General features: G+C 36.2%; 1 protein-coding gene and 1 long non-coding RNA gene across 3 annotated transcripts in view; both read left to right on the forward strand.

Annotated features, from left to right (window-relative positions):
* The first annotated feature begins 390 nt into the window (after window positions 1-390).
* LOC117332468 lies at window positions 391-5,038 on the forward strand. Of its 2 annotated transcripts, none has more exons than XR_004533740.1 (4): window positions 391-643; window positions 3,736-3,793; window positions 4,381-4,424; window positions 4,996-5,038. It is a non-coding gene; the product is annotated as an uncharacterized LOC117332468 (long non-coding RNA). The 2 variants fall into 2 exon arrangements; XR_004533739.1 differs by lacking the exon at window positions 391-643 and adding an exon at window positions 3,148-3,180.
* A 126-nt stretch (window positions 5,039-5,164) lies between these two features.
* LOC117332886 overlaps window positions 5,165-16,929 on the forward strand; it is a 39,037-nt gene continuing 27,272 nt past the window's right edge. Inside the window, exons 1-7 of the mRNA XM_033891950.1 lie at window positions 5,165-5,193; window positions 5,641-5,684; window positions 6,239-6,296; window positions 6,884-6,927; window positions 7,483-7,540; window positions 8,127-8,170; window positions 8,693-8,750. Of these exons, the coding sequence (XP_033747841.1) occupies window positions 5,165-5,193; window positions 5,641-5,684; window positions 6,239-6,296; window positions 6,884-6,927; window positions 7,483-7,540; window positions 8,127-8,170; window positions 8,693-8,750 (335 nt within the window). The remainder of the gene's footprint in view (window positions 5,194-5,640; window positions 5,685-6,238; window positions 6,297-6,883; window positions 6,928-7,482; window positions 7,541-8,126; window positions 8,171-8,692; window positions 8,751-16,929) is intronic.

Genomic DNA, 16,929 nt, shown 5'->3' on the forward strand with positions numbered 1-16,929 from the left:
TTAAATGTCAACGGTGTTACTTGACCAGGTTAAAAATAAAGACAAAACCTGTGTACAGGATATATCTGGATCCCCTTCTTAACACCACAGTACAAAATAAAATATCTGATTAGATGTTGGTGCCTATGGATGATGATGGATGATGATAGCACTTCAGCACAAAATAAAATATAAACATCCAATACCTGATTAGATTTTGCGGCCCATGGATGATGATCCCCCGTCCCCACGCCCCCATTGAGAGTTAACTTTAGTTCGTCCAAATTGAACCGGATACATACCTTTAGAATGATTGATTGCCTAGGTTAACGATACATTCATATCAATCATACCACATGATTCCTTTACAGTAGATGATCTAGTGGTCGTGATGGATGAGACAACGTATTACACAAGCGAAGGATCTGCGGCATTCTTATATTGTACAGTGGATCCCGAACCAGACAAAATTGTATGGAAAAGAGACAAAAGTCCACCACCAACGAAAAAACTTCCTCATAACAATCGTAAATACTATTATGGCACGACATCTCCTACACTTGTGATAGAAACCCGAACAAAACAATGGATGAAGCTCACTACCAATGTACGGCAGAAGCCAGTGGAAACGTAGCGGATGGTGTCATTGTAAAATTAGAAGTTTGTAAGTATTGAATATAAAATAATACGTGCTTAGGACAAGGTTTAAATTGAAAACTCACCTTTGACTCCTGACACAATGTAAGCTTGTTTGTTGTTGACAAAAATTCAGTTTTTACGATAAGGCGTTGTATATGATAAAATTAAGATACATATGTAGGGAATATGAAAATGTTAACATTTGCGCTGCAGTGTCAGGTTCAATTTCGGTTTTAGTGCTATGAACCGAAACGAGTATGCAAACAATACAAGTCACATCTGACTCTCGTTTGGATGAGAATTTATGGAAAACGTAGATATTTTTTTGTCGTTGAAATTAACATATTCTACCACGTTTTGGTTAGGCTTGTGTACTTTCGTTTAAGACACGAATAAGTAATTGCTGCAGATACAGCTTTTAATCGCTCACTCTCTGTCATATCTATACCATCGTGATCATCTGAAATAAAAAAGCATTGTTATCAAAGCCTTATGAAATATTTTGAGTAAGACAATTCTTAGCTTATAAACAGTGACATCGACCAGCATTATCATGCATACAGCCGGCACTCGTGCAACATAATATATACATGTGGTAATTACTCCATGAACGTTGTAAGTAACGTGTGTGACCACCACTGGCTAGGAACAAAGCTAGCGCATCGAGACTGAATACTGTTGAATGGTGTGAGCCGGGATGGCATTACACTCCTTGTTCAATACCTACGCTAGTTCCTTTAAGTTAAAGAAAGGATTTGGCAGACGCCGTACTCGTCTTCCAAGCACATCCCAGATGTGCTCAAATGGATTCTAATCGGGAGATTGTTTATTCCGAAGTCGCCATACTCGTCGCCTCCCATATTTGTATATCAAACAAAATTGCGAGTCATCGATGAACAAAACATTGGTCCACCGAATAAGAGCCATCATCAGTGTCGCCGAGCTCAATCGAGGCGATAAGTGCGATGACGTCGCCATAAAACGGGATCTGAGTAAGGCAAACTCGTAAACATTCGGTGACGTCGCAGTTGTCATGGATGGTGGTCTGGCTGCTTACCCTTCGAGAGTAAGGATTCTTTCTTGTTACGGTTGCAGGAAGAAAGCCATTCCCAAGATATCGTATTAAAATGTTGCCATAAATGACTTACTGTTTTTTGGCTACACTTAACCCGTCTAGCATCTTCGCGTTACCTTATTCTGACTTGAAGCATGCCAATAACCCTTTCCCTCTCGTCTCTCGAGAGGAACAGTATTGCGTTAATCTATGCAATTTAAAACCATTTTTTTTTTCAAGTTTTAAAGATTTTGAGATCATGCATAAATCGTTTTACGAAACATCAACTGAAAAACCTCGAGTAAAGTAAAAAAGAAGTTTTCATCTTTGAAACAAACTTTGAATTTCACGCATGACTAATTTCAACGTAAATCCAGATATAAGTAAAAAAAAAAATTAAAAACACAAAAAGAAATGGAAAAAAATATCTGTATAACCCACCGACATTCGATGTGCGGCAAGGTAACTTGATATTTCTTTATTTGTTAAGTATATTTGATTTCCCGTCGTTGTTTTTTTTTTTCTTTTTTGATAAAGGATGGAAATGTTAATATCGGTATTTATCTGCATTCTGATTTGGGTTATATGCACAGCTAAATGCTAATTTCCTGTAATACAGTGGACGTTCATATCTCCTATAACCAGAATCTGAAATCAGTTTAATGCTTAAAGAGGTGATTTTCGGGAGGTAAATGGTAAATCTGCAGAATGAAAACAAAGCAATTGCAAAAAATCGAACAAGTAAATAAGATCATGTAAACCTGCTATCTAAGTTCTTATTTCTTTCTTTCAGCTGATGTCGATCCACGAAAGAGCAGGGGTGCAACGATGGCAATTGATCCTATGTATAGGTAAAGATTTTTATTTTTTTTTAAGATTTTTTTTTATTTAAGATTTTTTTCAATATGTCTTAATTGTCCGGAGTATAAACTGACATAAATCAAAACATAAGATTAGCTCAACTGTCCCGAAGGACTTGTCTTGAGCCGAATGGACCGGGCCTAGCAGCAGAAAGTAAAGTAAATTGTTTAAATTGCTACATGTCCTGAATTCCTGGAGTTATTTTGATGTAAGGACTTGAGTATTGTTATGTAGCAAAAGGAGATTCAATATTGTATTACTGAGTGCTCTACTGCATCTGGAGTGAGTGACACAATAAGGTTAATAGCGCAAATACCTTTAAAATCCATTTTCTTCTCTTCTTTGAGAATAACAAGATTTGATTGGTTTGAACTACATTGATTGGTAGGTATTTCAAAATGTTTGAAAATGGTATTTTGCCATGATTACTGAAATATCCAGGTTAGCACTATAGGCCCAATGGACATCTTGTTTTTTGATTCTGTATTCTCTAATTAGCATTTGGATATATATATTGCAAAATAAGACGCATTTCTTTATATGAAATAAAGCATTAATATACAGGGTGTGATAATATTATGTTGATTTTCATTGCAATTGCAGCCAGTCCTCCGCGCCAGACCGTGAACTGATCCAGGAAAAACAAGGTATTCGTATAAACCTCGAGTAAAGTAAAAAACAAGTTTTCTTCTATTTAACAAACTTTGAATTTCACGCATGACTAATTTCAATGTAAATGTTGACAACCAATCCAGATATTAGTAAAAAATTGACAACCAATCCAGATATTAGTAAAAAAAAAGAGAAGAAAAACACACACAAAAATGAAAAAAAAATATCTGTATAACCCACCGACATTCGATGTGCGGCAAGGTAACTTGATATTTCTTTATTTGTTAAGTATATTTGATTTCCCGTCGTTGTTTTTTTTCTTATTCGATAAAGGATGGAAATGTTAATATCGGTATTTATCTGCATTCTGATGTGGGTTATATGCACGGCTAAATGCTAATTTCCTGTAATACAGTGGACGTTCATATCTCCTATAACCAGAATCTGAAAGCAGTTTAATGCTTAAAGAGGTGATTTTCGGGAGGTAAACGGTAAATCTGCAGAATGAAAACAAAGCACTTGCAAAAAAATCGAACAAGTAAATAAGATGATGTAAACCCGCTATCTCAGTTCTTATTTCTTTATTTCAGCTGATGTCGAACCACGAAAGAGCAGGGGTGCAACGATGACAATTGATCCTACGTATAGGTAAAGATATTTAAGATTTGTTCAATATGTCTTTACTGTCCGGAGTATAAACGGACATAAATCAAAACATAAGATTAGCTCAACTGGCCCGAAGGACTCGTCTTGGGCCGTATGAACGGAGCCTGCCAGCAGAAAGTAAAGTAAATTGTTTAAATTGCTACTTGTCCTGAATGCCTGGAGTTATTTTGATGTAAGGATTTGAGTATTGTTACATGTAGCAAAAGGAGATTCAATATTGTATTACTGAGTGCTCTACTGCATCTGGAGTGAGTGACACAATAAGGTTAATAGCGCAAATACCTTTAAAATCCATTTTCTTCTCTTCTTTGAGAATAACAAGATTTGATTGGTTTGAACTACATGATTGGTAGGTATTTCAAAATGTTTGAAAATAGTATTTTGCCATGATTACTGAAATATCCAGGTTAGCAATATAGGCCCAATGGACATCTTGTTTTTTTGATTCTGTATTCTCTAATTAGCATTTGGATATATATATTGCAAAATAAGACGCATTTCTTTATATGAAATAAAGCATTAATATACAGGGTGTGATAATATTATGTTGATTTTCATTGCAATTGCAGCCAGTCCTCTGCGCCAGACCGTGAACTGATCCAGGAAAAACAAGGTATTCGTATAAATCTCGAGTAAAGTAAAAAAACAAGTTTTCTTCTATTTAACAAACTTTGAATTTCACGCATGACTAATTTCAATGTAAATGTTGACAACCAATCCAGATATTAGTAAAAATTGACAACCAATCCAGATATTAGTAAAAAAAAAAAGAAGAAAAAACACACACAAAAATGAAAAAAAATATCTGTATAACCCATCGACATTCGATGTGCGGCAAGGTAACTTGATATTTCTTTATTTGTTAAGTGTATTTGATTTCCTGTCGTTGTTTTTTTTCTTTTTTTTTCTTCTTATTCGATAAAGCACGATGGACATGTTAATATCGGTATTTATCTGCATTTTGATGTGGGTTATATGCACGGCTAAATGCTAATTTCCTGTAATACAGTGGACGTTCATATCTCCTATAACCAGAATCTGAAAGCAGTTTAATGCTTAAAGAGGTGATTTTCGGGAGGTAAACGGTAAATCTGCAGAATGAAAACAAAGCACTTGCAAAAAAATCGAACAAGTAAATAAGATGATGTAAACCCGCTATCTCAGTTCTTATTTCTTTATTTCAGCTGATGTCGAACCACGAAAGAGCAGAGGTGCAACGATGACAATTGATCCTACGTATAGGTAAAGATATTTAAGATTTGTTCAATATGTCTTTACTGTCCGGAGTATAAACGGACATAAATCAAAACATAAGATTAGCTCAACTGGCCCGAAGGACTCGTCTTGGGCCGTATGAATGGAGCCTACCAGCAGAAAGTAAAGTAAAATGTTTAAATTGCTACTTGTCCTGAATGCCTGGAGTTATTTTGATGTAAGGATTTGAGTATTGTTACATGTAGCAAAAGGAGATTCAATATTGTATTACTGAGTGCTCTACTGCATCTGGAGTGAGTGACACAATAAGGTTAATAGCGCAAATACCTTTAAAATCCATTTTCTTCTCTTCTTTGAGAATAACAAGATTTGATTGGTTTGAACTACATGATTGGTAGGTATTTCAAAATGTTTGAAAATGGTATTTTGCCATGATTACTGAAATATCCAGGTTAGCACTATAGGCCCAATGGACATCTTGTTTTTTTGATTCTGTATTCTCTAATTAGCATTTGGATATATATATTGCAAAATAAGACGCATTTCTTTATATGAAATAAAGCATTAATATACAGGGTGTGATAATATTATGTTGATTTTCATTGCAATTGCAGCCAGTCCTCCGCGCCAGACCGTGAACTGATCCAGGAAAAACAAGGTATTCGTATAAACCTCGAGTAAAGTAAAAAACAAGTTTTCTTCTATTTAACAAACTTTGAATTTCACGCATGACTAATTTCAATGTAAATGTTGACAACCAATCCAGATATTAGTAAAAAATTGACAACCAATCCAGATATTAGTAAAAAAAAAGAGAAGAAAAACACACACAAAAATGAAAAAAAATATCTGTATAACCCACCGACATTCGATGTGCGGCAAGGTAACTTGATATTTCTTTATTTGTTAAGTGTATTTGATTTCCTGTCGTTGTTTTTTTTCTTATTAGATAAAGGATGGAAATGTTAATATCGGTATTTATCTGCATTCTGATGTGGGTTATATGCACGGCTAAATGCTAATTTCCTGTAATACAGTGGACGTTCATATCTCCTATAACCAGAATCTGAAAGCAGTTTAATGCTTAAAGAGGTGATTTTCGGGAGGTAAACGGTAAATCTGCAGAATGAAAACAAAGCACTTGCAAAAAAATCGAACAAGTAAATAAGATGATGTAAACCCGCTATCTCAGTTCTTATTTCTTTATTTCAGCTGATGTCGAACCACGAAAGAGCAGGGGTGCAACGATGACAATTGATCCTACGTATAGGTAAAGATATTTAAGATTTTTTCAATATGTCTTTACTGTCCGGAGTATAAACGGACATAAATCAAAACATAAGATTAGCTCAACTGGCCCGAAGGACTCGTCTTGGGCCGTATGAACGGAGCCTGCCAGCAGAAAGTAAAGTAAATTGTTTAAATTGCTACTTGTCCTGAATGCCTGGAGTTATTTTGATGTAAGGATTTGAGTATTGTTACATGTAACAAAAGGAGATTCAATATTGTATTACTGAGTGCTCTACTGCATCTGGAGTGAGTGACACAATAAGGTTAATAGCGCAAATACCTTTAAAATCCATTTTCTTCTCTTCTTTGAGAATAACAAGATTTGATTGGTTTGAACTACATGATTGGTAGGTATTTCAAAATGTTTGAAAATAGTATTTTGCCATGATTACTGAAATATCCAGGTTAGCAATATAGGCCCAATGGACATCTTGTTTTTTTGATTCTGTATTCTCTAATTAGCATTTGGATATATATATTGCAAAATAAGACGCATTTCTTTATATGAAATAAAGCATTAATATACAGGGTGTGATAATATTATGTTGATTTTCATTGCAATTGCAGCCAGTCCTCTGCGCCAGACCGTGAACTGATCCAGGAAAAACAAGGTATTCGTATAAACCTCGAGTAAAGTAAAAAACAAGTTTTCTTCTATTTAACAAACTTTGAATTTCACGCATGACTAATTTCAATGTAAATGTTGACAACCAATCCAGATATTAGTAAAAAATTGACAACCAATCCAGATATTAGTAAAAAAAAAAAAAGAAGAAAAACACACACAAAAATGAAAAAAAATATCTGTATAACCCACCGACATTCGATGTGCGGCAAGGTAACTTGATATTTCTTTATTTGTTAAGTGTATTTGATTTCCTGTCGTTGTTTTTTTTCTGATTAGATAAAGGATGGAAATGTTAATATCGGTATTTATCTGCATTCTGATGTGGTTATATGCACGGCTAAATGCTAATTTCATGTAATACAGTGGACGTTCATATCTCATATAACCAGAATCTGAAAGCAGTTTAATGCTTAAAGAGGTGATTTTCGGGAGGTAAACGGTAAATCTGCAGAATGAAAACAAAGCACTTGCAAAAAAATCGAACAAGTAAATAAGATGATGTAAACCCACTATCTCAGTTCTTATTTCTTTATTTCAGCTGATGTCGAACCACGAAAGAGCAGTGGTGCAACGATGACAATTGATCCTACGTATAGGTAAAGATATTTAAGATTTGTTCAATATGTCTTTACTGTCCGGAGTATAAACGGACATAAAGCAAAACATAGATTAGCTCAACTGGCCCGAAGGACTCGTCTTGGGCCGTATGAACGGAGCCTACCAGCAGAAAGTAAAGTAAATTGTTTAAATTGCTACTTGTCCTGAATGCCTGGAGTTATTTTGATGTAAGGATTTGGGTATTGTTACATGTAGCAAAAGGAGATTCAATATTGTATTACTGAGTGCTCTACTGCATCTGGAGTGAGTGACACAATAAGGTTAATAGCGAAAATACCTTTAAAATCCATTTTCTTCTCTTCTTTGAGAATAACAAGATTTGATTGGTTTGAACTACATGATTAGTAGGTATTTGAAAATGTTGGAAAATGGTATTTTGCCATGATTACTGAAATATCCAGGTTAGCAATATAGGCCCAATGGACATCTTGTTTTGTTGATTCTGTATTCTCTAATTAGCATTTGGATATATATATTGCAAAATAAGATGCATTTCTTTATATGAAATAAAGCATTAATATACAGGGTGTGATAATATTATGTTGATTTTCATTGCAATTGCAGCCAGTCCTCTGCGCAAGACCGTGAACCGATCCAGGAAAAACAAGGTATTCCTATAAACCACGAGTAAAGTAAAAAACAAGATTTCTTCTATTTAACAAATTTTGAATTTCACGCATGACTAATTTCAATGTAAATGTTGACAACCAATCCAGATAAAAAAAAAACAAAAAACAAAAAACACACACAAAAAAATGAAAAAAATATCTGTATAACCCACCGACATTCGATGTGCGGCAAGGTAACTTGATATTTCTTTATTTGTTAAGTGTATTTGATTTCCTGTCGTTGTTTTTCTTATTCGATAAAGGATGGAAAGGTTAATGTCGGTATTTATCTGCATTCTGATTTGGGTTATATGCACGGCTAAATGCTAATTTCCTGTAATACAGTGGACGTTCATATCTCTTATAACCAGAATCTGAAATCAGTTTAATGCTTTAAGAGGTGATTTTTGGGAGGGTAAAGGGTAAAGCTGCAGAATGAAAACAAAGCATTTGCAAAAAAAATCGAACAAGTAGATAAGATCATGTAAACCCGCTATCTCAGTTCTTATTTCTGTCTTTCAGCTGATGTCGAACCACGAAAGAGCAGGGGTGCAACGATGACAATTGATCCTACGTATAGGTAAAGATATTTAAGATTTGTTCAATATGTCTTTACTGTCCGGAGTATAAACGGACATAAATCAAAACATAATGTATGTGACAAATTTATTTCATTACAAACTAATTGATAAGTCTACTGTTATCCAGTGATTTTTAAGCTGAAGCAGGCGACTGCTTTATTTTGAAATGGCCAAGTCCATTATGAAAATCTCGGGAGATCTCGAGCTATTTATAGGGCAGGCCCCCCCCCCCCCCCCCCCCCTTTAAAGTATTCATACTTTGATCAACATGAACACTATCTATACATTGAATTGAACTACAGAGTAATTCTTTTCTCTGAGATATTAAACTGTTTCTGTATTTATATTACAGCAAGTCGCCTGTGTTTGATGGTGAACAGTCCAAGCAAAAACAAGGTATTCATAGAGTTGTGATTATTCACAAACATTAACTTCGAACCCCAGTCTTTTATTTCTCTAGCTAAAATAAAGGTCAAAGATTCATATTAATTGATATCTAAACACACTTTTACATTTAAGTTGCAATACAGTTCATGTATGTCAGAGCTAAATAAAAATCCATAGGTCCATGGAGCTTGGGATCTGTTTTGCATAATCAACTTAACACCTTCCATTTTGAACAAATATTAAAATATTTCGTTATAACTTCAAGCTCCATCCTTTTTACAGCCACCCCCTGCAAATGCCGATCTAGGTACCGGGATTTCATTTAAAGCTAGAAATGATATTGACATAACAAGAAAAGCGTCCAAAGGTGACATTTTAAATTTTTTTGCAAGATGTACTGGGAAAAAGCAACGAGTGAGGGACGTCAAAATAAAGAAAGGTGAGTACCTTTATATGGATATATCAAACTATCATAAAAGGGACAACAAAATGTTGTCTTTACAATATGAGACCGAGTTTATCTAATGGCGAAAATAGTCATGTAACAACTACGTAGTAGTCTAATGTTTACGGCAAATGTCACCGTAGTTACGTTTAAGTGGTCATTGCTAAGTTTAAAAGGTCAAATGTCACGCTTGACCACATGTGAAATGATATTTTAGTTCACAAGACATCTCAAAGCCACTCAATAATTAAGTTCAACATAGCTTTTTGATATCACAATATTGTGTAAGATGTACTATTTCGACCATATAAGATGTATTTTGGCATCAATTAATGTTACTCTTGTTTATGTAATTGTTAGGCTCTTTCTGTCCTCTCAATAATCTAGTTGTGGTTGAAGATCGACAAATATATATATATATATATACTCGTGCAAGGAGACTAAGAACAGGTTCATTGATTACATCCATCATGCAAATCAATAGCATATCCGGGTTCAGCTACAGTGTACATCCTTCAAATTAGAACTTCGTTAGTGACTAGGTGTTGTACCCGGTTTATTTCGGGACCAGGTGTGTTAATATATATATTCAGCAGGAGGTGTTTTCCTAGCAGTAATCATCATATGAGTAATCTTATTAGTCCCCTGCCGTTTGATCAGTATAACATGTAGTTGTGCATCCCACATTTTTTTCAAAAATTCATTTTTCAAAATGGCCGCCGACTCCTCATTGGTTGAGACTTATCCGGACAATTCTTCTAAAGTACTACTCTGATTTAACGAAACTTGGTATACATGATCAGTATAACATGTAGTTGTGCATCCCATATTTTGTTTTCGAAAAATCAATTTTCAAATGGCCGCCGACTTCTCATTGGTTGAGACTTGTCCGGACAACTCCTCCTAAAGTACTACTCCGATTTTAACGAAACTTGGTATTCATGATCAGTATAACATGTAGTTGTGCATCCTTCATTTTTTTTTTTTTCGAAAAACTTATTTCCAAAATGGCCGCCGACTTCTCATTGGTAGAGGCGTGTCCGGACAATCCTAAAGTACTACTCCGATTTTAACGAAACTTGGTATACGTGATCAGTATAACACGTAGTTTAAAAAATGGGAAATAATTAGTTGCACTCCTGGTTCAGGCAGGGGACTTTGTATTGCTGTTGCAATACTATGCATCCTTGTTTTAAAATACATGCGGCCTACCATGCTTATCGAGTTCTGCTTGCCAGTACCATGTGAACAAGTCGAGTGTTAAAAACCACGTTTCCCGATGGATGATCATGTGACTATAGGCTTCTCGGCAGTGGATAAGTGGCCCTGGAGATAACGGCATTACGCTTGTGATTATCTACTCAAAACCGTGTTGTCTTTTGAACTAGCACAATGCCATATGACCCGGTCCCGTAGATGTCTTAATTATCTTTTTATAGCATATCCTCCACATATTTGTACTATTACCTGTCATATGAATTGGTCCTTTGCACCAGTGTCTGGGGGAAGACAGATGTTCACAAAAACGGGGACCCGGTAACAGCCGTAGGAAGCTCCAAATAACAAAGGGGTGTTGATGTCACGCATACTCAATAACGTCTGAGTAATATGAAGACCTCTCCCAGAATACTAGCAATATCTAGGTCAGCAGTAACAGTCGCCATTTCTACGGTCGGCATCCTAGAGAGAATTATAATTTCCCGATACCGACAAAATTCAATTTACTGCCATTCGCTGTCTTTGTCAGCCTATCCGTGATTTCCAGGCTAGGCTGTCCTTGTTCTAATCATGTCAAGAACTATTGTTACCGTAACCCCATGTCTACTAAAAGTTTCACTTCCCGGCCCTTTACAGTTTTATGCATCAACGAGCGTCTCGTGCCGCGCTGTGAGACGTATCCGCCTTATGCGTAGGTTCCCTCTGTACTTCATTGATTTTGCCGTCCTTCTTCTCCTGTTCCATAGTGTGTATCTTTCAGGCAGTTTTGGGCAATCAATGTGACTATTTTTTTATATAAAAAATACATTGAATGTTTGTGTTACGACTCGGCCCATTTTTGTCTTGGCGTGTCATGCGCACGTTGTTTCTGCGTCTGTGTTTAGCCTTCATCACCGCCATCAAAGTTTTTTGTCCTCCTGGAGCTTTTATAGTGACGTACTGAGATCCACTCGGATATTTTCTTTCCTCATCAACGACGGCAGCTCTGGTGTGGTACTTTTTCTCCGAATTGTTATATGACTCCAAGTCCAAAGCAAGCAGCACAGTTTTGTTTAACGTACGAGGCCTCGACCATTTAATGCACACGCGATTAACATTGGTGCAAGTGTCAAAGTTCTTAATCTATCCATGAGCCGGTTCCGACGTAAGTAGCAGGTTTGATAGCTTTAGGCAACTGTCTCTGCTAAATAAGTAAGCCTTGCTTTGGCTCTGTACTTCGTTCTCTCACTGCTGCCAAGCTCGGTAGCTTTCTTCTGCGTTTCGTTATTCTACTAGCAAACTGACCATCTATAAATGAATTAGGGCATGCGTATTCGCCGCATGCCCTAAATCTGCCGCGTGCGTATTTGCTGTATAGCTCAACTTTACTGCATGTGTATTAAGCGCATTAACGCTTGCCGCATGGGTATCCGCCGGACATGTCAATACCAGGTGTATCCCTTGCTATATTCACATAAAAGTGTTTTCACACCGTGATCTCATACCATCAGGTTCTTCACCTGATTTGACTTTAAGTTATCTTTGATAGAATGTGTATGCCTGCATAAACTTAAGACTGTATATACAGAGTTTTGATGTGACTTTTAGACCAGTCTACATGGTTCAAATCTGAATTTTGAAGTATTGTGTTGAACGAGTGCTATTATGTGTGAGATATAATGAGTTCTGTTTTATAACTGAACGCATATATTTACTTCTCAGGGTGCGTACTAGTATGTATTGACATCACGGCTGCTGGAAATCAGTCAGAACCATCTTCGCTAGATCTGGCTGAAGAGTTCAAGCACTATCTCCTGGATGGCGGGACTATACAATTATCTGACGAATCACGCACGGTGTTAGATGTAGACGAAGAAAGTTTCGAGATAACGCCACATAATGCTCCCGAAGATGGTAAGTAAATATCTACTGAACTCTAGATATCACAGAGTGGAAATGTCTCGCTGCTGTGTCATCGAATCACCAACACCGTCGTGCAAAAATCAAACGTACATTTTCCCCTTATTTTTGGCATCAACGCAAAAATCTTTTTTATGAAAAAAAAAAAAAAAAAATGTTACATAATTTCCGGCTTCTCCTTATAACCTTGTTTGGATACTAACCGTCGTGAAATATGATACCTTCGGCTAAACAACCTTCATATTACCCTGCATCCATAGCGATAAATGCATAATAAAAGCAAATGTTTCCAAGTTGCCAAAAAATGTGAGTATTTTAATAAGATGAAAATTAAAATGTATATATATATTGGTGACGGATCAGTAGCCTTTATTCTGGACCCAAGACCAGGTTTTTACATTTCAACATATAGCTTTCAGACAATAACATTCGGTTAAAGACTCCACTTCACATTCTTAAAACATGGGGGGTTTTTTCCGGGGGGAGGGGGCCCCAATTAATTAAAAAAAGAAAACCCCTGGAAAAAACGAGTCGGGGGAAAAGGATTTAGAATACGAAACCGGATGCGTCCCCCTTACTGAGTTCATTTAAAGACCAGTTGTATATTTTAGTTTGTTGAGTAAACGTTTCAACCCCCGGGAGAAGGGGGGTAAATTAAAAGATTTTATAGACTGTTGTTTTAAACCTCACCCCCAAACTTCATAAATTATCCAAGCTCGGAACCTTTTCCCTACTCATAAAAATTATCCCTATTTTTTTATGTTTTTTTTTCCCCCTCGGGTTTTGAAAAGGGGGGCCCTTTTTACATTCAATAGATTCCCGATCCCCCGCTCTCCCCGGTTATTTTAATTTTCCAGAACCCTTTTTTTAAATTTTCACAATACCCTATTTTTTAAAGATTTTTCGTTTTAACCCTTGGGGTCCAAAATTATTCACTGTCCAAAATTTTTTTTTTTAAAAGGGGGGCTTCGCTCTACTTGTCGGTATGCTTCGGGGGGTTTTATCATACAAGCCGGGTTTTCATTTTAATGAAATTGGGAAAGGTGTACCCCTTTAAAAAGACGGAATGTATTGAAAACATTCTTTCGATTTGTGACCCTTTTATTTTTTTTTTTTATCAGGCAAAACCGTTCTTTAAAATCAGCCTGCAAGTTTGTTTTCTTGTCGGAAAAAAAGGGGCATCATTCAAACCTACCCATCGCCCTCTCCAAAAATACATCAATTGAGGGTTTTAAAATAGACGATGATAAAACCCCCACTCCAAGAAATAGAAAAATAAAAAATATTTCGGAGGGTGTTTATGGTTCTCCCAATTATTATCCCAAGACAAAAAACGAGATCAAGGGGGGGGCAGGAAATTTGTACGGGTAAACCCAATTGTAAAGGAAAACCCGGGTTTGATTTCATTACGGTCCTGTCCCTACAATCTGGTAAAACAATTTATTTTGTTTTTAAAAAAATTCAGTAAGTTAACGATAAAACCCAAAGTTTTACGAAGCAAGAAAAAGTTTTTCATTTTCAAGGTCAAATGGATTTCTTTTTTACTGGGCGTTGTCTGTCCCAAATTTGTTAACCGTTTTCCTTTTTTGACTTTCTAAAAGGGCCGTTTCAGCAATTTTCTAAAAAAAAGAAAGGGAAAATTTTCCCCGAAAAGCCCCCTTGATTATAGGGGGTTTGCCAACCCGAGGGTTTTAAGAGCAGGGTCGATAGCGGGTTTAAATTTTGGGGAAAAAGTCAAAAAATCATCTTTTTTGAATTCGTTTTAAAATATTTCCGAAATATACCTACAGATTTTTGGGTTTTCATCAAAAATGAAATTTTCCCTTCCCCCTTTTTTCCCCATGAAGTTTATTTTTAGGGGAAAACGCCCGGGGCAGGCAGAACAAAAACATTTCACAGTTTTAAAAGGGTTCATGTTCCTCACAAATTGCCCGGTTTATTTATATCACGATTAGCATAGGTTCGTGGGGATTAAAAAAAAAAATTTAAAATCAAAAATATTGGGAGCGGAAAAAAAGGAAAAGAAGTTCTTACCTTAAAGGATTATTTAACTTTTTTCAATGGGGCTGAATTCAAAATTCCCTAACCGAGCTAATTCCCCACACTGAAAATGTTCACCGGTTTTAAAAATTTATCGACCCCTAAAGCTGCTTTTTGGGGCGCGGAATGCTTTCGGCCCCGATTTTTTAAGAAAGCCCGGGAGCCTGGGTATTTTTAACCTTTGCTTTTCATGGCCCCCCATATGTCCCGGTAAAACAGCGTAGGGGTAGGGTAATTTTTTTTGATAATGCAGGGGGATTTTTCAAAAGTCATGTGCCCAGCAAGTGATGAATGAGAAGGAAAAATTTCCCCTTTAAATCGTTATCCTTTCCATATTCCCCGTTTGGTCCCCCCCGAGTGCATCGCCGGGCCACCCAAAGCAATGGGACATACGTACCCTTCTCCCGGGCCGTTAACCTTTACCCGGGGGCCAGGTTTTTTGTGAAGTTTCATGCAGAAAAGTTTTAAATTTTTGATAATTGTCCATTAGGTTTTTTCCCGGTTTTTTTAAAATTTTTAATTTAATATAAAAAGAAAATTTAATTTTTTCGTCTTTATAGGGGGAAAGTTTAGCTCATTTATAATGGGATTGGCGCAAGGGTAAAAACTGAATTTAAGTTTTTTGGGGGAAAGGTGTGATGCTGGGGATGGGGAAAATGTTGGGGGTTACCCCGGGAAAGGGCCCCGATATGCTATGGAGTTGCATGAACAGGAAAGACGTTGATATAAAAAATTTTAAACCCATGCCACCAAAAAATTTAATTTAAATTTAAAAAAAAGGGAAGTTATACAGCTTGGGTCAAAACGTTATTTTAAAAATGATTTATGAAGAACTTAAAAACGTTCCGAACTTTTAATAAGGGGTTGGGTTTAAATAATATAAATGTACAGATACAAAAAAACTATTTTTCTTTAGTGAGGGAGAAATAAAAAAGCTTTAACCCCTTTTAATTTTTTTGGGGAAAGTTCCGTGATGGTCCGTTTCCCCGTCAGTTTCCCGGGCCCGTCTCCCGGGCCCGTTTTCGGCTGTCCAAACTTTTCGAAAATTTTTTACTAGTGAAGGGGAATGGAACTAAATTTATCAGGGAAAGCCCTTCCCTCTGTCGTTTGTCGGTTCCCCAAAACAAGGGTTTTTATTTGTAAATTTAACTCTTTGATGCCTTTTCCCCTCAAGGTGAAAGGGTCAAATATGTTTTAAAATTTCATAAACACTTCACAAAAAACCAAAAAAGCAAATTTTTTTGCCAGTAAACTGCAAGGGTGAAATCGAGTTACGGAAAAGGGGTTTTTTTTAGTCCCGGGGGGTAAAATGTGCATTTCCCCGAAAAACTATATGTGTACCCAAACACAACCCAGGAAAAGTTTAAAAACCCTCAGCCTCTTTCCATCTTTCTTAAAAACTTCTGGGCCCTTCTGAAAAACAAGGGGGTTTTTTTTGTATTTAATCTTCGTTCTTTCCCTCAAGGTGAAAAAGGGGAAAAAAGTTAAAATACATAATTTTTTCCAAAAATAAAAAAATAGCCCAAAATATTTTGCCAGGGAGCCCGGGAAAGGGTGAATTTAGGGTTTCGAAGTGGGTTTTTTTTAGTTCCCGGGGGTTTTAAAAAGTGCATTTCCCGACAACTATATGTGGACACATCCCCAACCATGGAAATGTTATAACCCCGTCAGCCTTTTCCATCTTGTCCCTTAAAAAAACTTCCCTTTTAAAACCCTCAAAAGGAAATTTTACCATGATTAATAGGCAACCCGTCCAAAAGAAATGTACGTATAAGGTTTTTCAAAACCTTTCCCCTCTACAAGTTCATATTTAAAATGAATGGTAAAACCCCCCCAATTCGGGAAAAGGTTTTCCCTTTTTTAAAGGGCAACTGAAAACATTTTTTTACGGGCTTTTTCTGATACGCTTTTAACCTTTTTAATTTTTGACTTCTCATTATTCAAGAAAATTTCCCCTTGATTAAGGGGATTTCCTTCAAAACCGGGCAAATTTTATTACCCTTTTGGGCCGACTTTAAAATTAAAGTAGGGTAACGACCCGCAATATTTCGTTTTGACCAGAATTTAAAGGGGATTTTAAAAGTTTTTTTAAAATTCATGAAACCCCCTACAAATCCCAGGGTTTAAATTTTATCTCATCGAAAGAAAAGGTTAAAAAGGGATTTTAAAAAATTATGGGAAAATCAAAA

The sequence above is a fragment of the Pecten maximus genome, chromosome 8, assembly GCF_902652985.1.
Source record: "Pecten maximus chromosome 8, xPecMax1.1, whole genome shotgun sequence".
Classification (NCBI taxonomy): domain Eukaryota; kingdom Metazoa; phylum Mollusca; class Bivalvia; order Pectinida; family Pectinidae; genus Pecten; species Pecten maximus.